Here is a 22,188-nt window from a genome sequence, read left to right on the forward strand (position 1 = left end):
ATTCTAACATATTAGCATACACAGTGCTTTCTGGGTTCCCTTATTCCCGAAACCAATTAAGATTTACCAAGTATCTGTTTTTGTAGTCTCCTGCAGAGTGGTTTAACTATAGGATACTGACTGTTGCTGCAGGTGGTACTCAACTACAGGGGTGGGCGAGAGATTGAGTCTGGTTCCTAGAACACCAGTCTAGTAGACAAACACAACTGTACTATGGCCTAGACTCTCCTGAACACTGCAAACAAGTCCACTGAAGGAGGAGGGGGCAACTCAAATTAAAATAATAATAAAGAAGAAATCTTTGCTAGCAATCTAACCCCAAATGGGCAGATTCAGGGCAAAAACACAAATAACATTAAAAATCAAGATGACTCAACTCCTCTAAAAATTACCAGTCTTGGGCCTCAAAGACAGCTCAAAGATTAAGAACACTTTCTGCTCCTCCAGGGGACCCAGGGCTCAGTTCCCAGCACCACATGACTGTTTACAGAAATATGTAATTCCAGTTCCAGGGGATCTCTCTTCTGGCATCCATGGGCACCATGCATGCATGTAATGCATATGCATTCATTCAGGAAAAACCCTTATGCACATAAAAATTAAAATACAATTTAATAGCAATGACCCCTCAATAAAAATGACTTACATGAAACTCCAGAATCAGGATACAAAAGAATGATATAAATATGGTTGAAAACAACTCGAAAAGGACCTGCTGTGGAACAATCTTATTGTACAATATGAATATGTATTACTGTCATTGATTAATAAAGAGCTGATGGGGCTGATAGCTAGGCAGGATTCTCTGGGCAGAGGAATACCGGGAAGAAGGACAGATTCAGAAAGGTGTGAGCCAGATGCAGAACAATTAGGACATGTACAAAATGAGGTAACAAGACATGAGGCATGTGGTAGAACTTAGATTAGAAATATGGGTTAATTTAAGTTGAAAGAGCTAGCTAGTAACAAGCCTAAGCTATAGGCTGAGCATTTATAATTAATGTAAGTATCTGTGTAGTTATTTTGGAGCAGGCTGGTGAGACAGAAAAACCCTGCCTACAAGGACTCATATATTTTCTAAGATAACATAAACAGTTGAATGATATGAAGATACAGTAATAAATATGTGTCTGTACTAAAGAAAACTCAAACTGAAATGTTGATGGAAAGGAAAAACACAATAGGTCAAAGAAGAAGTTCCACCAATAGTGGAAGATAAAGTATCAGGATATGAAGACACACTTGATAATTCAGATCAGGTCATGGTATAGATTCTTTATGTATGAACTGAATATGCAAGAGCTTTAGGGTTTTCAGGAAAGGCAAAACACATGACATAAAGCATAGCCATGTAAGAAGGAGAAGAATTGTATGCACAGAGCATAGGAAATGGTTCTAAGAAACTTACAGAAGAAAATTTCTCAAATCTAAGCCCATCCAGATTCAAGAGGCACACAGAACACAAAAGAACCTGAAAAGAAACTCCATGCATTATATTATAGTTAAAACACTAAATGTGCAAAACAAAGAAAATATGTTGAAAACTGCAAGAGAGAAGAGCTAAGTCACATACAAAGGCAGTGCCACCAAAGTTACCACTGAGTTGTCAATCCAAACCATGAAAGCAAGAAAGACTTGAATCTGAAAACCTGAACGATCCTAAATGTCGCTTTAATATACCCGATAACACTATAGTGATTGAAGGTGAAAGAGAAAATTTCCATGATAAAATCAGGTTAAAGGAGATAGAAGCAGTAACTAAAAATCTCCCATCTGGGCCTGAGCCAGTAGAAGACACAGATGGCTCCCCACTTCTCCCAGACTTCTTGGTCACCATCATACCAAGCATTGCCTGTGGTTTCTAGGACTGGGCATTTGAGAGAAGAAAAGCAACAGCTCCTTGCCATGTCTTGTGTCTGGGGTGGGCAGAACTCAACTAAGTGCCATCTGTGACCCAACCAAGAGCCCTGGTTCTTGGGCTGAGGATAGAGGCAGATCTGAAGAGGTGAGGGTGATTAGGAACAGGCTGATGTGAATGGCCTGCTAGCCACCTGAGTTCAAGGTGATATCTGGGCCTGGGATATTGCCAAGGACCAGGTCTGAGGCCCTGAAGCAGCCAAGGGGACCTGTGTTGATGTTCGTGACTCCTGTTGTCACTGAGGGCAGCATGAAGGCCCGAGGTCTGAGACACTACCTGGGGCCATTTGATGTCTGAGGGCCATGTTGCCACAAAGGCCATGCCAATCTGGGTGTCCTATGCTACTACCTGGGCCATGGTAACATCCTGGCCCAGGCTGCTGCCAAAGACCATGTCTGGGGCCGTGTTCCTGCCGCTGCCAGGGTCTTAGTTGATGTCCCCCTCCTGTGAAGCCACTTGGGGACTCATGGAAGCCCAGGGACTAGGCTGCAACCTGTGACCATGTTGGTGTCTGAGGGCTATGCCGCTATCCCCGGGACCAAGCTGATTTGAGTGGCCACTGCTGTCAACTAGGGTCATGGTATCCTCCAGACCAGGGCTGCTGCCAAGAGCAGTACACTACAGCTGACCCTGTTGTCAGGGATGCAAGTGAGCCAGCCCTGAGGGCATGAGAGCAGGAGAGCTGACCCTCCCCCCACCCCACTACCTACCATGCTCCCTGTAGCAATCGGGAGAGAGGGACTAGCACCTTCCTTGCCTGGGCAAAACAGTAGAGCTGGCCCCGGTGATGTGAGTGTGGGTGACCTGGATCTGAGGACCTGAGAGCAGGAGAACTGGCCCCACTCCTTGCTTCAGGCTGCCTTGGGTGAGCTAGCTGAGGCCATGCTGGAGAGCTCCCCTCCACCCAGGCCCAGAACTAGGGCTATGAGTTGGCCCACCCCAATATCACCTCATCTATGAACTATTGGAGCAGGTAAAGGGAACGACCCTACAGATCCAATACAGCAGGATCTCCACAGGACAACAGCAGGAGTCCCAGTGAGAGCCCATTATCAGTAGTGTAGCAGAGGCCAGAGGGAAGCCTTGAGCCAGACCAGTAACTCCTGGCAATACACACTGGCAAGTAAAGATGAATAGACTAAAGTAAATTTGGTTTTGTTTCAGCAAGGAAGTTGGTAAGGGAAGAGAGCTGATGGGAGAAGATGTGGAGAAAAGTGGGATCAGAATACATGATATGAAATCCACAAAGAATCAATACAAGTTAAAAAATATTTATGCTGAAGAGACCATCTATCTGAACATCTCCCGAAACAACCTCCCAAGTAGGGCAGGAGAGATGGCTCTGTGGTTAAGAGTGCTTGCTCTGATGGAGGACCTTAGTTCAGTTCCCAGCATGCACATGGTAACTCACAACTATAACTCTAGTTCCAGGGCAAGCCCCTCCTGTCCTCAGTGCCAGTTTTACATGGGTTGCGCATGCATGCATGCCGGAAAAACACTCATACACAGAGAGATAAAAATAAAGTTTCAAATTTATCTCCTCACCAAAAGGCCCAGATGGATTCAGCACAGAATTCTACAGACCTTCAAAGAATACATACCAATACTCTTTTTATCTTATTGCATAAAATAAGAAAGTAAGAAACACTTCCAAATCTTTCTTATGAAGCCAGACACACAAACCAGATAAAGACCTGACAAAGGAGGAGAATGATAGGATAGTCTCACCATGATCAAGTAGGCTTCACTTCGGGGCACTCTAGGGATGCAGAGATGGTTTAACATATGTAAATCAATAAATGCAATTTACCACATAAATATATCCAAGGACGGAAACTACATGATCATCTTTTTAGGTGCATTAAAGGTCTTTCATAAAATCTAGCATCCCTTTGTGATAAACCCTGGAGAGACTATGGATGGAGAAAATGCATGCCAAAAAATAAAAGCAAAGTATGGCAAACCAATAGCCATGATTATAGGGAGTAGAAAAAAAAAACTTGAAGAACTCCCACAGAAAAAGACAAGGCTGAGGGTGTCTGCTTTTGCCTCTCCTGTTCAACAGTGCTTGGAATCTTTGCTAGAGCAACAGGACAAGAGAAGGAAGTAAGAGGGACACGCATAGGAAACGAAGCTGTCAAAGTATTCCTGTTTGCAGATGACATGGTTCTACATGACAGACTCCAAAGACTCCACCAAGAGACTCCTAGAAGCTAATGAACACTTTCAGCAATGTGACAGGTTAGGAGATTAACATCATATTTTTCCTACACACTGAAGACAAACAGACTGAGAAAGAAATCAGGGAAACTACCCCTTTCACAATAGCATTGAGAAATCAAGTTGGCACTACCGGGAAGCTTTCTCCCACTGGCTAGCTTTCCTAGGACCAGAAGGTTGATTGGAAGAAAACTCATCATCTGTCTCTACCCAGCTGTGAATCCTGCAAGCTACACTAATGGTCAACATGGCAAGATGTGCCCATGGAAACAACAGTGGCACAAATTATGTGGGTAACCAACCACTTTCTGAATCAGATCTACTTCACAAGAGAACATGTGTGGTACCATGAATCTGCTCAAGAACCGATGGTTGGGGAGCTCATAGGCCCCAAGAGGTAAAACCCCTACCATTATTTCGCCAAGTGAACACAGTATCAAACTGCCCTGTAAATTGATATAGATTAGTGCAACTCTCAGACCTCATTGAAAAAATTCCTATGGTCAGAAGACGGTGGTTAATGCAGAAACTCACAACTGGCCAAATTATGGAGAATAAGTCAATGGAGTGCTAAGCCACAAATGGGACACCTTTATCAACCTCTCCCCACAGGACTCCTAGACCATCGCAGAACAGATCAGAGAGACAGTAAGAGCCCGAGGTCAGGGAGGGCTGAGGCAAACAGTATTGCTGCCCTCCTGAACTCACAGTGGCCTGAACAAGACCAAGGCAGTCAATACCCCAGCATGCATGGGGGAGGATTCTCAAGCCCCCACACCAGAGGAGCTACTGACAGTTATGGCTTCTGAGGGGGGAATCGGTTTTCTTTAAGGCTGTCGTCCCTAGTAGGTAGACCAATCCTCCGGCAGATGGCCCCAATTCCTTGAGGATATGGGCAGCAAAAATTGGCCTCGGTGGGTTACAATTTTGAGAAAAAGAAAAGAAAAAAAGAACAAGAATTGGGAGGGGATGAAGGCGGGCATACACCCCAAAGCATTCACTCCTGCCCTCTGTCCATGGCTCCCAAAGAAATAGAGCCTTTGCCACTGAGGAGGAATTCAGAGTCTAAGAGAGGCCAAGAGGCAGACAGAATATGAAACTGAAGCATCCGGGCAGTTAGGTCTAACCTTACCAAGGTCGCGAGGTGTGGCTGCATTTTCTGCTAGTCACACACTCGTGCCCACATAGAACAAGAAACTAGTCTAACCAGCTGGGACTTCTGCTTCCCTTCCCCTCAGGGATGGTCTTTTTCCTGTATCCCAACAATGCTTTCTTTCCAGGAGAGAAAAAACGCTGAAGGCCAACACTCTGTGGCTCCCTCTAGTGGTGACACTGAACCACAGGAAAGTTAAACTATCAATGACAGAATGTGCCCAGGGCAGTAGTGTCAGCAGCACTTGACAGCCTGGGTTTAGGTAATAATCCTCCAAAAGTAGTTACACTTTCAATATTTCTCTATTAAAGACACTGATAATTAAGTTATAATGATAAATCGTGGTAACTAGAGAGTTTCACAAACACCTGAAAATCAATAGATTACATTAACTGAGAATACTTAAGGTAGAAAAATAGATGTACCATGAAGAATGCAGGAGTCAGAAATGTCCTGGATTAACATTTCAAAGTAAGTTCATTTGTCAATAAGTCTTCCCAGAATTACAATATCCACTTAGCTTTCGCGTTCGACAAACCCAGGAACCTGGTTCACTAAGATTTATGCTTCAGTCCCAACAATGCTTTCTTTCCAGGAGAGACTCAAGGCTTTGAGACTGATTGGTTTGCAGCATTTCTCTCTCCCACTCACCTACTTGGAAGAAGCGAGAGTAAGGCATTATTGCTTCTCAGTTCTTTCAGATACAGCTCCTTGTATTTTTCCACTTCCATTTTACAAGAATCGTCCTGCATTCTCATTTTTGAGAGCTCAGAAACCAGCTTCATCAGCTCTGCCTGACTCCACAGGGTAGCAGCGTCCGCCCTCCTCCTCTTCCCTGGATCTCCTCTGGGTGCTGCCTCCACCTGAAACCAGTTACAAAGGTGGATGTTTACACATCAGAATGCAGGGAGCTACTTGGAGATTTTTCAGTTCACACTCATGACTCAGCAGCTGTAAGTATGCCAGACATGGAACATACATTATTGAAGAGACACTCCAGGGAAAATAAGGTGACCAGCAAAAGGAAGTAAGGGGACACAGGGAGGGCAGTGGGGTCTGGGAAAAAAGCAGCAACAATGATGACATATGACCATGAAAATGTCATGGTTTCTTTGCATGCTAACGAAAAATTAACTCCATAAAGAAAAACAGTACTGGAGTTTCAAATACTTTTCTTCAGTATCAACTGTATTAAATACAACTAATACATATCTGTGATGCACACTGTGGGGGGGGTGTGGTTTCTGTGGGTGTCGAGTGCTATGCTTTGAAAGCCGACCTTGGCTCAAGCTAGACAAGTTCAATTTCATCCTCAGCCATAAATCACCTTGTGTTAGTTCCTGTGTAATTTCATAATTCCAAAGATAATAAACCCATTCAGAAATCTTAATCACAAACACTGCAACCTGAAAAGGAGCTAACAGGTTTCTGGAGTTCCATCCCAGGAACCCCACAAGAACAACGAAAACAGTCAATACAGATGTCCCTCCACTAATGTGTCTGTAATGGGTCTGCATATCTCTAGCTATTGTAACCTTATAAAATTGTTAGTGAGGGTGTATTAGTGAAGGGAGAAAGGGATTATTTTAGCTTGCAGTCTGAAGCTTCAGTCCATCATGTCAGGGAAGTCACAGTGGAAGGATCCACAGTCAGAAAGCCCAGAGCTATGAATGGTACCCAGATTTCTCTCCTTTGTATACAGTCTAGGATCCCAGGCCTGACAGGGTGCTGTCCCCTTTAGGGTAGGTCTCCCCACTTCAATTAACCTAACTAACATAACAGCTCACAGCATGGATAGAGGTTTGTCTCTTAAGTGGTTAAGGATCCTATCAAGTTGGTGGTCAAGGTTAACCATTACAGAGAGCAACTGGTCCAATGTGGTGTTCACAGTGCAACAGGCGTCAGCTTCCAGGAAGAAAAACACCAATGCCAAGATGCCAAGAGCATCTGCTTGGTGCATAGGTAACACACCTTTCATTTTATAGCAATCATATTTCAATCCTAGTGATAATTGTGAGAGCCACAGTTACATTTTAAGTTTTAATTACTATGCTTAAGAGATCCATGAAACAAAAGTACCTCTGATCCACAAGCCCCTTGCCCAAAGACAGATAGTTCCTGAAATGCTGGAGGCTATTGTTTATGGGAGATAACAAGCCATTTGTTTTCATTCCCCTGAACTAGTTTGTTTGACCCATCTGCACTGGGTGTGCTCAAGGTTCCCTGGCAGGAAATATGTCACATTATGTGTTTACCTCTGATTGGATGTAGGCCAGAGGTACATCAGGATGGATGCTTGCCCCTGACTGGACCTGACAGGAAATACTTAGGCTGCTGCAAACTGTGACATAGGGCCATTTTTTATGTGACACCTGGCCCGAGCCCATCCACCTGGCCAGTATTTAAATAAAGCTTGCTTCAAATTTGACTTTAAATAGTGGTAGTGGTCTTATTCTTGACCAGTGGAATTAACAATACAACCATTTTTCAGGAACATAGACTGTTTCATGGTTGGAAAGCCCAGACACTGATGAATGTCAGTGCTAGGAGTCTTAGGTTACTCTAGGTCCAAGGTCCAAGTCAACCAAGAAACCATGTCTATTTTTTTTATTTTACTGACACAATTTTTCTTTTTAAAACTCCAAAAGGGGGAGGGGAGGACAATTTTCTGGCACAAAAATGCTTCCATAAGATGTAGTATTTATTCTTGACAAGTAGTAGAAATTGTAAGCCATTTATTCACCAAAGCTGTCACAGTAGCTTTAGTTGTCTCCTTTACATATCTGGAAAGAGGAACTCTCAAATGAGGAATTTCACTGTCAGATTGGCTTGGGGCATGTCTGTGGGGCATTTTTTGGATTGCTGATTGATATAGGTGGGCCCATCCCACAAAGGGTGCAGCACTCCTAGGCATGTGGGCCTGGGTTGCTTAAGAAATGTAGCTGAGCAAGCCATGGTGAGCAAATCAGCAAGCAGCATTCCTCCATGGTCCCTGCTTCCATCCCTGCCTTCAGGCTCCTGCCTTAAGTTCTGGCCCTGACTTCCCTCAGTTATGGACTGTGACTGGGGAGGTTCTACAGTGAAATAAATGCTCTTCTTCCCAGGTTGGCTTTGGTCCAAGCCTTAGTTAAGGTTCCTATTGCTGTGATGAAACACCATGACCAAAAAGCAAGTTGGGGAGGAAAGGGTTAATTTGTCTAACACTTCCAGATTGGAGGAAGTCAGAACAGGAACACAAGCAGGGCTGGAACCTGCTGCAGGAGCTGATGCACAGGCCATGGAGGGGTGCTTCATACTGGCTTGCTTCCATGGCTTGCTCATCCTGCTTTATTATAGAACCCAGGACCACCAGAACAGAGATGGTATCACCCACAGGGGGCTGGGCCCTCCCCCACTGATCACTGATCCAGAAAATGCCTTATGACAGGATTTCAAGGGGTGTTTCTTCAACTAAGGCTCCCTGCTCTGATGACTTTAGCATGTGTCAAGTTGACACACAAAACCAGCCTGTACAGTCCATGTTTTATGAGCAACAGAAAGCAAAACTAGTATAGAAGCTAACTGTAAGAGTCTGGCAATCAGAGAAGTGCAGAATTCCTCATGTGGCCGCTGCTAAATGCATGAGTTATTAAACACTTTTATCAGAGTCTCAGACGTATTCACAACAGTGTCCAAAGCAGCACTGTGGATGACAAACAAAATGTGGAAATCAATGGCTGTGCCCATCAATGGTTTGATACATGAAACAGGACCACCACTGTCTCTTATTAAAAATTACACCAAAATCATTTGTTATGTTCAGCCCATTTCTATAAAGCCAGAGGACTTACATCTCTACTAATAATAGCAGCAACATGATTGATACAAATATTTTTATCAATATGCCTTTTCATACCAGATAACATACTCTTATGGAGTACTACCCGAGAAACAACATCATCTCTTCCATATTAATGACATTAATGAGAAACCAATGAAACTGACTTACCACATTGATTCCTGCACTTAACACTTTTCCCCAGAGTGCTTCCATTTCCTTTGCTTGCTTTTCCGTTGCGACAATTAAGTTGGAATTTTCAAGTTCAATCCTAAACATTTTAAAGGAATTATTCTCACAGGTGAATTTTAAATACCACATGATTTCTAAATAATTGCCTTAAAAGTAATTTTGCAAACTCTTTGGAAAACAAGATATTTGGTAGATGAATCATTTTCCTGGCTGTGCTGTGAAGTTTGGAGATTGTGTGAATAATTGCTTTCTCCCTTTATTGTTGTGGTGCTTGTGGATGAGACCAAGGCGTTATGCAGGCAAGCATACACTCTGCCGCTGAGTTAACTCCCTGCCCCATGCAATTATGTTATGCAAGTCAAATGACTGGAAGCATAAAATTTGCATCGGCTCTCCACACATGCACCACTGCTCGAGTGGATGCGGGGCTCACACTACTCTGCCTCTCTGCCTCATAAACACTCCAGCTGTTTTTGCGAGCTGCATGCTGTTATACCTCTGAATCCTACGGCACATTGTGTCAGCAGCTTTTAGCATCTCCAGTGCTTCTTGCAACTAGGACAAAGAAAAGGGGAAAGTTACAATTAGACCAGCAAGCTTGTCCATCTCATGTTTGTCTGAGTACAGTCAGACCATTCCTCTGCATGCCGTACATGGTTACTCCGTGCTGTAATTGAAGAGCTAGCAGACCTACAGCAGCAGGACCTGGTGACCTGGGAAGTCTAATATCACACTATCTGGCTTTTTCCAGAAGTATTTATGACCCCAGCGCTAATTAGTTTTGAACTATAATTTATCAGATATTTGAGGTGACACAATTGGTAGAGTAAATCCCATGTGGTATTAATAATGTATTTTTTTCCTTCCAAACATCTCCTCACTGACCTATATTTGAGGAGCTATATCAATGATGATAAAAATTAACATGATGCTTCCCTCAGATGTCATCTTAGTCGCTGTTCCATTGCTGTGAAGAGATGCCATGACCACGGCTACTCTTTCAAAAGAAAGCATTTAACTGAAGGCTTGCTTATAGTTTCAGACGTTTAACCCATTATCACAGCAGTGAACATGATGACAGGCATAACAGACTTGGCCTAGCATGGGCCAACATCACACTTCCTCCCACAGGACCACACCTCCTAAACCTTCTCAAATAGTGCACTTCTTGATGACTAAGCATTCAAATATATGAACCTATGGGGCCATTCTCATTTAAACCACTGCAAAGTCTCATGGGATTGTTTTCAGGAGCACTGTCTACACAGATGCCAGAATGCATGTGTCTCCATCTCAGCTCCACAGTTATGACATGAGGCATCCTGAGCAAGTTAATGTTTTGTCTTGGTTTTTTCATCTATGATATGGAGATGTTGAAAGAAACCACCACATTGGGTTGTCAGTATATTGTTAGGGAATATACAGTTGGCATATTATAAGCTACATATAACATCTGCCACTGTCGTTATCATCAAGATTACATTTTATATTCTAATATGTGAGCGGAGAGCTCTTCCTGATGAGTCCTTTCTCAGTTTAGAGAGAGTGGCATCCTATGACAAATGAGATTCCCAATGCATCCTTAGTACTTCTTGAAATTTGACCAAAGCTGTTTTCTCTTGATGACAACATCTCTTCCTGGAGGAGAATGGGGATCACAAGACCCCAGAAGCTCATGAAAATTAGGTGCAGGATGACCACAAAACCCTGACAATATACTGACCCATGGGCTCCCTCCAGGAAGTCAAACAATACCTGTGGGAGAAAGGACTCTTCCACAGAGCTGCCTGTATGCTGTGCAGAGAGTGTCTGAGCTGTCACTGTGCTGGCGTGGGCTTTTCAGTGATGCAGCTGCCCATGTCCCCGTGCCACTCTAGGGATCCCCAAAACTCAGTGTTGACTACAACCCATCTTGTGCAGCATTGTTCTTTTAGTATGTCATTGTTGTTGTATCTAGGCTGAATAGACATTTAGTCACATCTCCACAGAAAAAGCCACACAATAGCTGGACAATAGTACTCCTGCCCACTAAGAATAGCCCATGCCTCCTAGGATCTTAGGACCACTCTGTAGACTGTCATAGTGTAGTACAGTGCAAATGACATCTACTGGAATAAGGGACATGGAAGTGACATGACCCAGGAGTAGGCTAAAGCCACCGATGGACTCTATTGTGAAATCAAGGGTCCTCAGTCTGTCCCAACCACTGACACATGAGGCTGCTTTGCCACACCCCATGAGTGTTAAGCTGTTGTGGAATGGTGTATAAAAGAAGCCGCTACAGGGGCTTTCCACAAGTTATGTGCTAAGCATCTACAATCTCTAGTTCTGGCTACATGAAGAAGGAATGTAGGTATACATGTTTCCATTTTGAGGCTAACAGAAGCATTTAATTAAATAATGTCCCCTATTCATTAAGTGCATTTGATTTTAAACTAAATTTCTCAGAATATATTAAAAACAAAAGCTTCACTGTCCTCAGAAAAAAATGGTGGTATGATATATATCCTTAGGCAAATATGTTTTTAATTTAAGTAAAAAGTATCATATATCATCTAATATTCCTCCCAAGTTAATTCATTTTAGACAATATTTTCTCTCGTGCAGAAATAATTAAATCAATGTAAAGTTGAAGGATAAACTGTTCTGAACAGACAAGTTCTAGATGGACTTTGGACAACCAGTCCAGTTGGAGAAGGCTTTGTGGAACAGAAAATGGTGAGCCGCTCCTAAATAAATGAGGCCAGATAGTAAACATGGAAAAGCCAGAAAGAACAGCATGAGGAAAGGCAGATAGATGGCGCCATGAATTCATCTGCCTGGGAGGGCAAAATCCCCTATTCAAGGAGATAAACAGATAAAGAAATGTAATAAAGGAAGTGGTGACCTCAGGGAAAGATCCCACCCAGCTAAATTTCCAACTGGAATTAAAGAAAAGCTTAGAGTTGGGTGTCGTAGTGCACACCTTTAGTCCCAGCACTCTGAAGGCAGAGCTGGCATATCTCTGAGTTTGAGTCCAGCCTGGTCTACAGAGCAAGTTGAGGTACAGCCCAATTTAGTCAGTGAAGGAAAACAGAAAGCTGGTGAAGATGTAATTGAATGAGGGGGCCATGTTCCAGTCCCAGCAAGCAGCAGAACTTGGCACCTTCAGCCACATGGTTCTGGAGTTACTGATAAGAGAAATGGATTATGGAATTTGCCTCTACATCTAAGGAAAGCCACTGAGGCCAGGCATGTATCAAGGGTGTCCCTAAATGGAGGTCTAGAGAGACCACTGCATGAAGCTATGAAGTTGAAGTCTGGATTGCCTTGGAGACCCCAAGATATTAGAGATGCTAGAGCCGTGGGATATCTGCCAAGGAAAGTTGCTAACAGGGATCAGAACCAGCCCAAGAGAAAGAAGTGTGTTGCAGTCAACAAGCTAAAAGGAGTTGGAAATCTGAAGAGCATTTTGACATCAGACATGGAGAGGAAGAGTTTGAAGTTTGCCCAGCTGGTTTTTTCAGTCTTGCTTTGGCCCAGTTTTTCCTCACGATCCTCCCTGTCCTATGTTTTGGAATTGTAAAGTATATCCTGTGCCATTACATCATGGAAGTGTGTGGTCTGTTTTTTTTGTTGTTGTTGTTGTGTTTTTTTTTTTTTTGATTTTACAGGGGATTACAGTTAAGGAGATTGCATGAATCTCAGAAAAGACTTTGAACTTTACACTTTTAAGTAAGTTTGAGACTGTCATAAACTATGGGGACTTTGCAGTTGGACTGAATGTATTTTTGCATTATGATATGACTACAAGCCTTTGGGGCCAGGAGGTGAAATGTGGTGGTTTGAAAGAAAATAGCCTCCAAATGGAGTAGCACTGTTAGGAGGTGTGGCCTTGGCGGAGCAGGTGTGATCTTATTGGAGGAAGTGTGGCACTGTGGAGGTGGTCTCTGAGTTCTTATATATGCTCAAGATACTGCCCAGTGTCTCAGACCACTTCCTATTGCCTGCAAGATATAGGACTCTCAACTTCTTCTCCAGCACCATGTCCCACCATGATGATAATGAGGTGAACTTCTAAAAACAGAAGCCACCCCAATTAAATGTTTTTCCTTTATAAGAATTGCCATGATCATGATGTCTCTTGACAGCAATAGAAACCCTAAGACAATTATTCAGATTCTAATTTCTTGAATGGCAGCTGAATTTATCAAAGAATAAAAGAAGTTCTTTCATGTAGGCAGAGACATTACCAGGAATTAACATCACATTATAAAACATTTAACTAACATCATTATAATTTCAAAGCTAAGTAAGCCTGTGTTTTAGCATAAAAATGCCTAAACTGACATTTATCCTAGGGGTTGCTGAAGACCAGGGTGTAATGATTTCACTAGACCCAAGATAAATGACAAATGGGTGTTTATTAGGGAACACTTATACAAATAATAATAAATAACAGGGGGAGCATTTCTCTGCCCTTCTGATAGGATCCCCTGACCCAAGAGAAAGAGACCATGAGAGAGAGACCATGCCTCAAGCTTTAGTCTTTTCACTTCTGTCCGCCTGCAGCCACGCCCAAAGGGGTGTGGCCACTGTTACAGGTTCACAGGCAAGATGCTGGTACTGGTTGCCCCTGGCTTACCTTACATGCCATCATTCAGAAAATATACACTAAGCATCCACTGTATGCCAAGATTTACAACCAACAAAAATCAAAAACTTTGTCATTATTTACTTTTAGGATGAGATGACATTTCAAGTCTCAATAAAAGTCACATGCCACAGAATTTTTCTGGTCCTCCATGTACCACATGTACACAGTGGTCCCACCAGACTTCTGGACATAGTGCTGTGGTAGAGTACAGGGATTGTGCAAGCACAGAGTTTGTGAGAGCACACGACTGTAGGGTTTCCTCAAGTGAAAGTGACAAACACCACATTTCTCAGGCTGTGTCCCTGTCCATAGGCAAAACACAACTATATGTGTCAAATCGAGGGAGTGTTACAGGTTATGTTGATGAAAAAAAGTCAGAAATATGAGATTTTACCAAAGATTAATTCACCTCATTCAAAGTTTTTTCCTCAATTTCTGCCCAAGGACACATTTCAGGGTGTGTCACATCAAGTTTCTCAAGGTATTGCTGTCTTTCAGTTCTTGAGTTTTCCATGTTGCCGTAAGGCAACTGTGCATTTACCAAAGTCTTCTCTCCTTGTGAGGCAAATCTGCAATTAAAGATGCTTTTATTGAAATTACCTGATTATTAATTACTATCCAGTACAGTTTCGTTCATTTCTCATTTAGAACTTTTCCAAAAGACTTACACTTAGAAAGTAAAGATGTAAGCATTTTGCCAATGGCTCAATTTCTCTTACTACTAATTCTATTTAATATTATAGGTTTCCCAATAAAGCGATAAACTTGAAAGTTCTTTTATACACATCTCCTCAATAAGACCAGGTAATTTAAAATTAAATAATTTTGAAAAAGTTACTGTTAGCTGAGTGTGGTGGTACATGCCTTTAATCCCACTCAAGAGGCAGAGGCAGACAGATTTCTATGAGTTCAAAGCTAGCCTATTCTACATAGTTGGTTCTAGGACAGCCAGGGCTATGTAGAGAGACCCTATCTCAAAAAAAGAAAAAGAACAACAAAACAAAACAAAAGACTTTAGTTTACAGGTTTATAGAGTAGTTGATAAAATTGTGAACTAATTTATAAATTTACTAGAAATAAAATTCTATCTTCATAAAAAGTTTATGTTGGCCACCTTGAGATATTTTCCAAATATCATGTGTTGCTAACTCTAAGAGTGGGCCATGAAGTCTAACATCTGTTACCAAACAGTATTTGAAACAGAGTTTTGGGTGAATGTTTAGATGGGATTTCAATCTGTAGCTCAGACTGGCCTCTATCCTGTGATGGTCCTACTGCCTCTGCCTTTCAGGTGCTGAGAACACTGTGTTCCTCCAGACATGGATGCTATTGCATTGTTAAGCATTTTTCTATGATATTTTCAGTTCATCTTGTGCATTATTATAGGTTTTATACACATTTTTAAATACCATTTTGAACAGTAGGGATTACGAATTAGCTAATAAAAAATAAGACAGTTTCAGCATAGAAATTTGAATTACTTTTATCTATGTGTGAGGGAGAGGTGCTATGTAGACAGTAATGAGTTTCCAGTTCACTTTTTATTTCTTGCTTGTTAAGACTAAAACCACATCTGGGGTGAGACTGAGCCTGTTAGCTGCTACAAGGCCTGGGATGAGCCCTCCACAGTACCAGAAGCATACATACACTTAAAACATTTTCTAGCTCGAGAAAAATACTCATTTTACAATTTGTTCATGAAATTGGGAATTAAGATACACTTTCTTGATATTTAGAAATGCCAAAGTTTGTTTTTATTTTAGTTTGGGGAGATAGGATATCATTATACAGCCTTGATTGTCCTGTAATTCACTATTCAGACCTACCTGCCTCTGCCCCATGAGTGCTAGGATAAAAGACAAGCATCACTACACCTGATTAAACACTTTCTTTAAGTTCCTTAACCATTTAGTTCTATGCTGAAGAACTCATTCAAAGTAAATGAAGATCTAGAAAGTTAGGGCTGAATAATATTCTATTTTATATATGTACATTCTCATTATCAGTCATCTGTTGATGGACATACAGGTTGATTTCATTTTTTAGCTATTGTGACTAGAGCAGCAATGAACACGGATGGGCAGATATCTTTGTGGTAGGATACCTTTGGGCCGATGCCTTGGATTATGCTGTGTTTTTAACACTCTGTATTATATATTACATATATTATGCTATGCTTTTAATGTTTTGAGAAGCTTCCACACTGATTCCCCTATCTAGTCTTCTACTATATTCCATTGGTTTACATGTCTGTTTTTATGCTGATGTGATGATGTTTTTATCACTATGGCTCTGTAGTATATTTTGAGGTCAAAGCCTCCAGCTGTGTTTTCTGTTGCTTTGGCTATCTGTGGTCTTTTGTGTTTCCATATGAATACATGGATTCAGGTGGGAGTAAAGGCAGAAAATAGGAAAGGTCCCATGAGACAGGGGAGAAAAGAGACTTTAGAAAAATGGGGTGGAAATGATAGAAGAAACTGGAAAGGAGAATATTGGCAGCCACATCAAGGAAGGGAGAGCACAGAGATGAGGAGAAGGGGAAAGCCAGTCAAAATGAAATAAGTTACACATGGAAGCCTGCTACTTTGTAAGCTTATTTTTTAAAAATAAACATTTTTTAAAAAAGAAAAGTTAAAGATAATGAATAAAATATGATTCATTGGAGTTAATTTAACTTAAACATAGCTCCTTTTTTTGGTTGCTATGTGAATGCAGAAAAGTACATACAGTGGATGAAATGGCTGTGGATGGATTCAAACAAATAGCATAACATTCCATTGACACACACTAAGAACCCACAAGAAAACAACAAAGATTTTAAAACGGTACTCCTTGCAGCATTAATTAAAATGCAAATCCCTCAAATCATTGCATTTGGTTATTAGAAAAATCTAATGGGTGTCTTGCAGCCATTAAGCTGTGATTTGGAAGAACACCCTTTATCTTATAATTACTCCACACCTAACATTTTTTTCCCCTGAAGAAGTTGAGTCTACAGTGACAAGATGCCCCTACATTTGTGCAGTAGAACTGGCATTACATACTTTAAGTTGAAAGAATCTTTTCTCCATATCTCTTTTTCCTGCTGTGACTGTGGTCTTGTGTTTCTTCTTGCTGACAGTTCCTCTTGAAGGCTACTAAGTTTATAGTCCACGTTTGTATTTTTTCCTGTAAATAGATCACAATAATGGTCTTCGAGTTCCATTACTCCTTCATTTGAGTCAGCTACAGCCTGCATTTCCAAAAGACTTGCAGAATCTACATTAAGAAGAAACATATCTTTAAAAATACATGCATGGAATGGAGAGTCCATTTCCATATTTGCTAAGTCATAACTGAGCCAGCATATACCAAGTGCCTAAGTCCTGCTGATAAAGCTCTGGCATGTTTTAAGGGTCTCCAGGAGTGCTCATTTACTTAAAGTCATTTTGCTTAAGGATATCTTTGTGACTATGTGGGGTTTTATTTTTTTTAATATTATATCAGGGGATTACCAGTTCATAGTCAATGTTTTTAACACAAGATCTCAAAATACAACTGAAAAGTCATGTTTAAAATCTCTCCTCTTGCACTCAAAATAGGAAGTAGGGCTTCCCCGCCCCCACCTTTCTGGGACTAAATTCCAGACATCCTTACATAGATACTTGAGAAGTAAAATATAATGATGGCTATGATATAAGTTTACAGTGTGATATTTGGATGATCAGATAAAGCAGAGTGTGGGGTTGAGCCAAGGCCTTTCTCCAGTTCTTCCCTAGAATGTTCTGGTGACTTTTTCAATGGTAAATGTACACTGGGGGAAAGGAACAATCAGACTTTTGGGGGTCTATTGGATACTGGTTCTGAGTTGACACTGATTCCAGGAGGTCCCAAGAATTACCGAGTCTCTCCAGTTAAAGTAGGGACTTATGGGGGTCAGATGATTAATGACATTTTGGATAATGTCCGACTCACAGTAGATTCAGTAGGTCCCCAAACTCATGCTATGGTTATTTCCCCAGCCCCAGAATGTATTGCTGGGATAGGTATACTTAAAAGTTGGCAGAATTCTCACATTGGTTCCCTGACCTTTAGAGTGAGGGCTATAATGTTTGAAAAGGCTAAATGTAAGACTTTAGAAGTTGTCTTCTACCTCAGAGAAATTCTTAGAAGTCCAGTGGAGTGGGACATGCAGGAATATTCCTTCTAAGGTGAAGGATAAGTTATTGAACCTGGCTATAGACAGAGTTTCTGTCCTGCCTGGTCCCATAGTCATTTAGTCCCAAATAAACACACAGAGGCTTATATTAATTATAAACTGTTTGGCCAAAGGTTCAGGCTTCTTATTGGCTATCTCTCTCTTAATTATTAACCCATTTCTTTTTTGTTTGTTTGGTTTGTTTGTTTGTTTGTTTGTTTTTCGAGACAGGGTTTTTCTGTGGCTTTGGAGTCTGTCCTGGAACTAGCTCTTGTAGACCAGGCTGGTCTCGAACTCACAGAGATCCGCCTGCCTCTGCCTCCCTAGTGCTGGGATTAAAGGTGTGTGCCACCAACGCCTGGCTTATTAACGCATTTCTATTAAACTCTGTATTGCCAAGAGGCTGTGGCTTACCTATAGTGCCCTGGCAAGTTAACCCTTTGGCAGCTCCAAGGTGTCTCCCTTTTTCTTAAAGTTTGATTGAGGATTCAGAAAAACAAAATCAGTCTCAAGCTTTAATAAATGATAAATAATATATCACTACAGCTGGCCCCTCATACCACCAAGAATAAAAGCACAATGTCTAGTGTGAATTAGTGGAAACTTTTAAAGTTTGACAATGGGCCACCAAGTTACCATGTAACCGGAGCTTCCCATCATGACCTGTGTGTTATCTGACCCACGAAGCCATTAAATAGGACATTCACAGCAGCAATCTATTAACTAATGGAAGTGGCATATATGTGATAAGGCCTGAGCAGGTCCTGAAGGCACAGGCAAGTCACATGAAGAAGTTGCCCAAATGCCTCTGGTTTCTATTCCTCTTACAGTGTTGTCTTCTGTCAAGCATGCATCTATAGCTTCATGAGGTGTGCCCTATTGTCTGCAGACTGAGGAAGAGAAAACTAGGGCCTGCTTTACCCACGCTTCTGTACTTTGTATAGGCCACCCAGAAGGGGACAGCCACAGTATTATAACACCTTTCTAGAAGAACCCTGAAAGACACTGGTGAAGGGAAATCTTGACCTCAGTGACTAGCTTTAGGAATGTAACCTAATGATTTTTAGCATGACAAAGAAAATGGGGGAGAAGGGTAAGGGCTGCCAGAGCCGTGTTTGCCATGTTTGGACTGGCTACAGTCCCTTCAGCTTCTTCCCAGAGAAAGTCTGTCACACAACATATGTACAGATAGATGGTCAGTGGGAGAGCCTGAATTTAAACCCAGGAGTTCTGGTCTCCCAATCTGTTTCACAATATTCTCTGGGAAGTAATACTTATTTTAGTTGTTTGGAATTATACACCAACAGGTGAGTAAATCTATGTTCAGGTTGGACGCCCCCTCCAGTACCTGTCCTTAGTGCTGGTATGCTCTGCCTCAGCTAAAGCAGTGACTCGAGCCCACCTAACCTTGAACTGTAACCATGAGCCAAAATAATCTTTCCTCAGTCTGTGTTTCCAGGAATGAATAGTAGATTGTGGCGGCTAATTTTGGTTTTCAACTTGGTTAGGGTTAGGAACAACTAGAGTTTGGTGACAGAGAAGGTGCTGGCTGCATGGTGACAGAGTATCTGGAGAAGATGAATTGAGGGGAGCAATGAGCCGGGAGAAGACAGCACCATCCCATGGTGCACAAGAAAGGACAAAAGGGGAAAGCTGGCGGAGTGTGGCGTTGCCCTTTTTCTGCTCCCTGACCAGGTGTGACCAAGCAGCCTCGTGCTCACTGGCCATTCTCTCCCTGCTATGGTGGACCTCAAACGAGAAGCCAATTGAACTCTCTTCCTCCATCCCTTAAGTTTCTATCTGTTGGGAGTTTGGTCAAAGCAATGAGAATAACAGACACACAACTAACACATCAACATGAATTAGAGGTAAAACCGGAGTGTCTGGTAAGAGTATTAAGTCATATGGGGGCAAACTCACCCCAGTGTCCTTCAAATAAAGCAATGTAAAGCAACGGGTAATCAAGGAGAAAAAAAAAAGTGTGTTTGACACCTATGCACACTTCCTATAGCACCATAAAAGGGAAAAGCACGGGTAGACAATATGACAAAATGGTGAAGTATTTCATTGCAACTGAAAAATTAAATCAAAAGTCTGTACTTGATTTTTGTGGGAACTCTGTCTGTTGGCCCAATGACTTTTGGGGTAACTAACCCTATGGGAGTGGTTTTCTCTGAGTACATAACCAGATAAACTGAGGAGGGAGTCACGCACTCACTCTCTTGGCGTGGTCATAGCCGGAGCAAAAGGCGAAGAGGTGCAAAACAGCTGGACAAAGACAGCTGCATCAGCAGCGGCGTCTGCTTTTTTTCTATGTTTGTGAGTTTGTCTTTTCACTGCCCCCCTTAATAAATTGGTGAATAGACTTCTGTGGGTTCCTCACTACACTTGATAAAATAAGCAAGACAGCCCTCCAGCTACTATAAGGTCACATGGTTAGCTGGTGTCAGATTACAAATAGTGTATATTAGATAACAGTTAAAGGGAATGTGGGTCCTACTTAGCACAGCCCAGAACATTGCTTCTCTTCCTAGCTGATGGTCTCTGTGGCTACTTTTCACTGTATCATAATAATTTCCACTTCACCAAGTGAAAATTCTTCACTCTTCTTCTATCAATTTAATATTTCTGTATCTGGTGATTGTTACTACTCTAGAATAACACTTAATTCTTCTAAATCAATAAACAGCTGTCCCTACCCTGCTTGTCAACCTCATGTGTATTTGCTTCCTTCTTTTGTAAAAAGTCTGCCATCCTCTGTCTGTGTCCCCGAGCATCAAGGAAAAGCAGAGACCTTCTTAGGAAAAAAGAGAAATGCTCTCTGTGGTGGTTTGAATGAGAACGGCCCTCCCCAGGCTCATATGTTTGAATACATGGTCTCCAACTGTTTGGGAAGAATTAGGAGGAGTGACCTTACTGGAGGAGGTGTGTCACTAGGGGTGTGACTTTGAGGTTTCAAAAGCCCACATCATTCCCAGTTATCCTTACGCCTTACGCTTGTGGATTCAATGTAAGCTCTCAGCTACTGTTCCAGTGCCCGCCCCCCTGCCTGCTGCCATGTTCCCTATCATGATAGGGATGGAATCCTGTTCCTCTGTGACCATAGCCCTAAATAAACCCTTCCTTCTTTGCGTTGTCTTTGGCGTGGTGTTTCCCTACAGCAACAGAAACTAAGATGGTTTATGACTCCCAAGATAAGATATTTCTCAACTGAGCTGACAGTCTTTGACATACAGCAGCTTGGAGTGTAAGGCTCCACTGCCTCTTCCTCCTCCTCTGGCTGGGCTTCATATGTGCTGCTCCCTCTTTGCTAGATTCCCTACTTAGAGCTGCCCAGAACCCCAGCCCTGTTACTGTGGTTCTTGTCCTGCCAGGTCCCACAGCTGCTTCAGCCCCAAATGAACATGCAGAGATGCTATATTAATTATAAAACTGTTGACTGATGACTAGGGCTTCTTAATGGCTAGCTCTGTATTAATTATTAACCCATTTCTATAAATCTAAGTATTTCCACATGGTCTGATCTTACCAGAGAACACCTGGTGCATCCTTTCTTCCTGGTCCTTATATGGCAACTCTTTTCTGGTCTTCCTCTGCCTACCTTTCCCAGAATTCTTCTCATCTCCTCATCCCACCTATCTTCCTGCCTCATTGGCCAAACGGTGTTTTATTTATCAACAAATAAGAGAAACATATATACAGAAGGACACCCCCCTTCACAGCCCTCCTGGAACACACTTCAAACATGCACTAGTTCTACTAGTTCTAGTTTATTTCTCTCCTGGTGTGATTGTTCCCATCTATACCCAGACCTTTCTGGACCATACAGGAGCTGTCCCTTCCATCCACTGCCCCTAAGCTAACCACAGTACTAAGGGGTTTCAGTCTTTTCACTGCACAAGTAGGCTAGCTATCTTCTCATCTCCCTGTCAGGTTTCTCTGTCTGTACTCCAGCGTTGACTTGTCCAAAGGAACCTCTCTCCAGCAGAAAGAGTCCATGGTCATCTCTTTGATAAACTTGAGAAAATTAGGTGCCACAGGTCCAGTATGAAGGAGTACTTTTAACTCTGTTCAG

The 22,188-nt window shown here is 42.1% G+C and overlaps 1 protein-coding gene across 1 annotated transcript in view; it reads right to left on the minus strand.

Annotated features, from left to right (window-relative positions):
- LOC100773302 (ankyrin repeat domain-containing protein 26) overlaps window positions 1-20,348 on the minus strand; it is a 33,526-nt gene extending 13,178 nt beyond the window's left edge. The window contains exons 1-5 of the mRNA XM_027405050.2: window positions 20,332-20,348; window positions 14,346-14,505; window positions 9,797-9,855; window positions 9,280-9,379; window positions 5,943-6,154 (exon numbers count right to left, since the gene is read on the minus strand). Of these exons, the coding sequence (XP_027260851.1) occupies window positions 5,943-6,154; window positions 9,280-9,379; window positions 9,797-9,855; window positions 14,346-14,505; window positions 20,332-20,348 (548 nt within the window). The remainder of the gene's footprint in view (window positions 1-5,942; window positions 6,155-9,279; window positions 9,380-9,796; window positions 9,856-14,345; window positions 14,506-20,331) is intronic.
- Between the last annotated feature and the right edge of the window lie 1,840 nt (window positions 20,349-22,188).

Source organism: Cricetulus griseus, chromosome 3 (genome assembly GCF_003668045.3).
Source record: "Cricetulus griseus strain 17A/GY chromosome 3, alternate assembly CriGri-PICRH-1.0, whole genome shotgun sequence".
Lineage (NCBI taxonomy): Eukaryota > Metazoa > Chordata > Mammalia > Rodentia > Cricetidae > Cricetulus > Cricetulus griseus.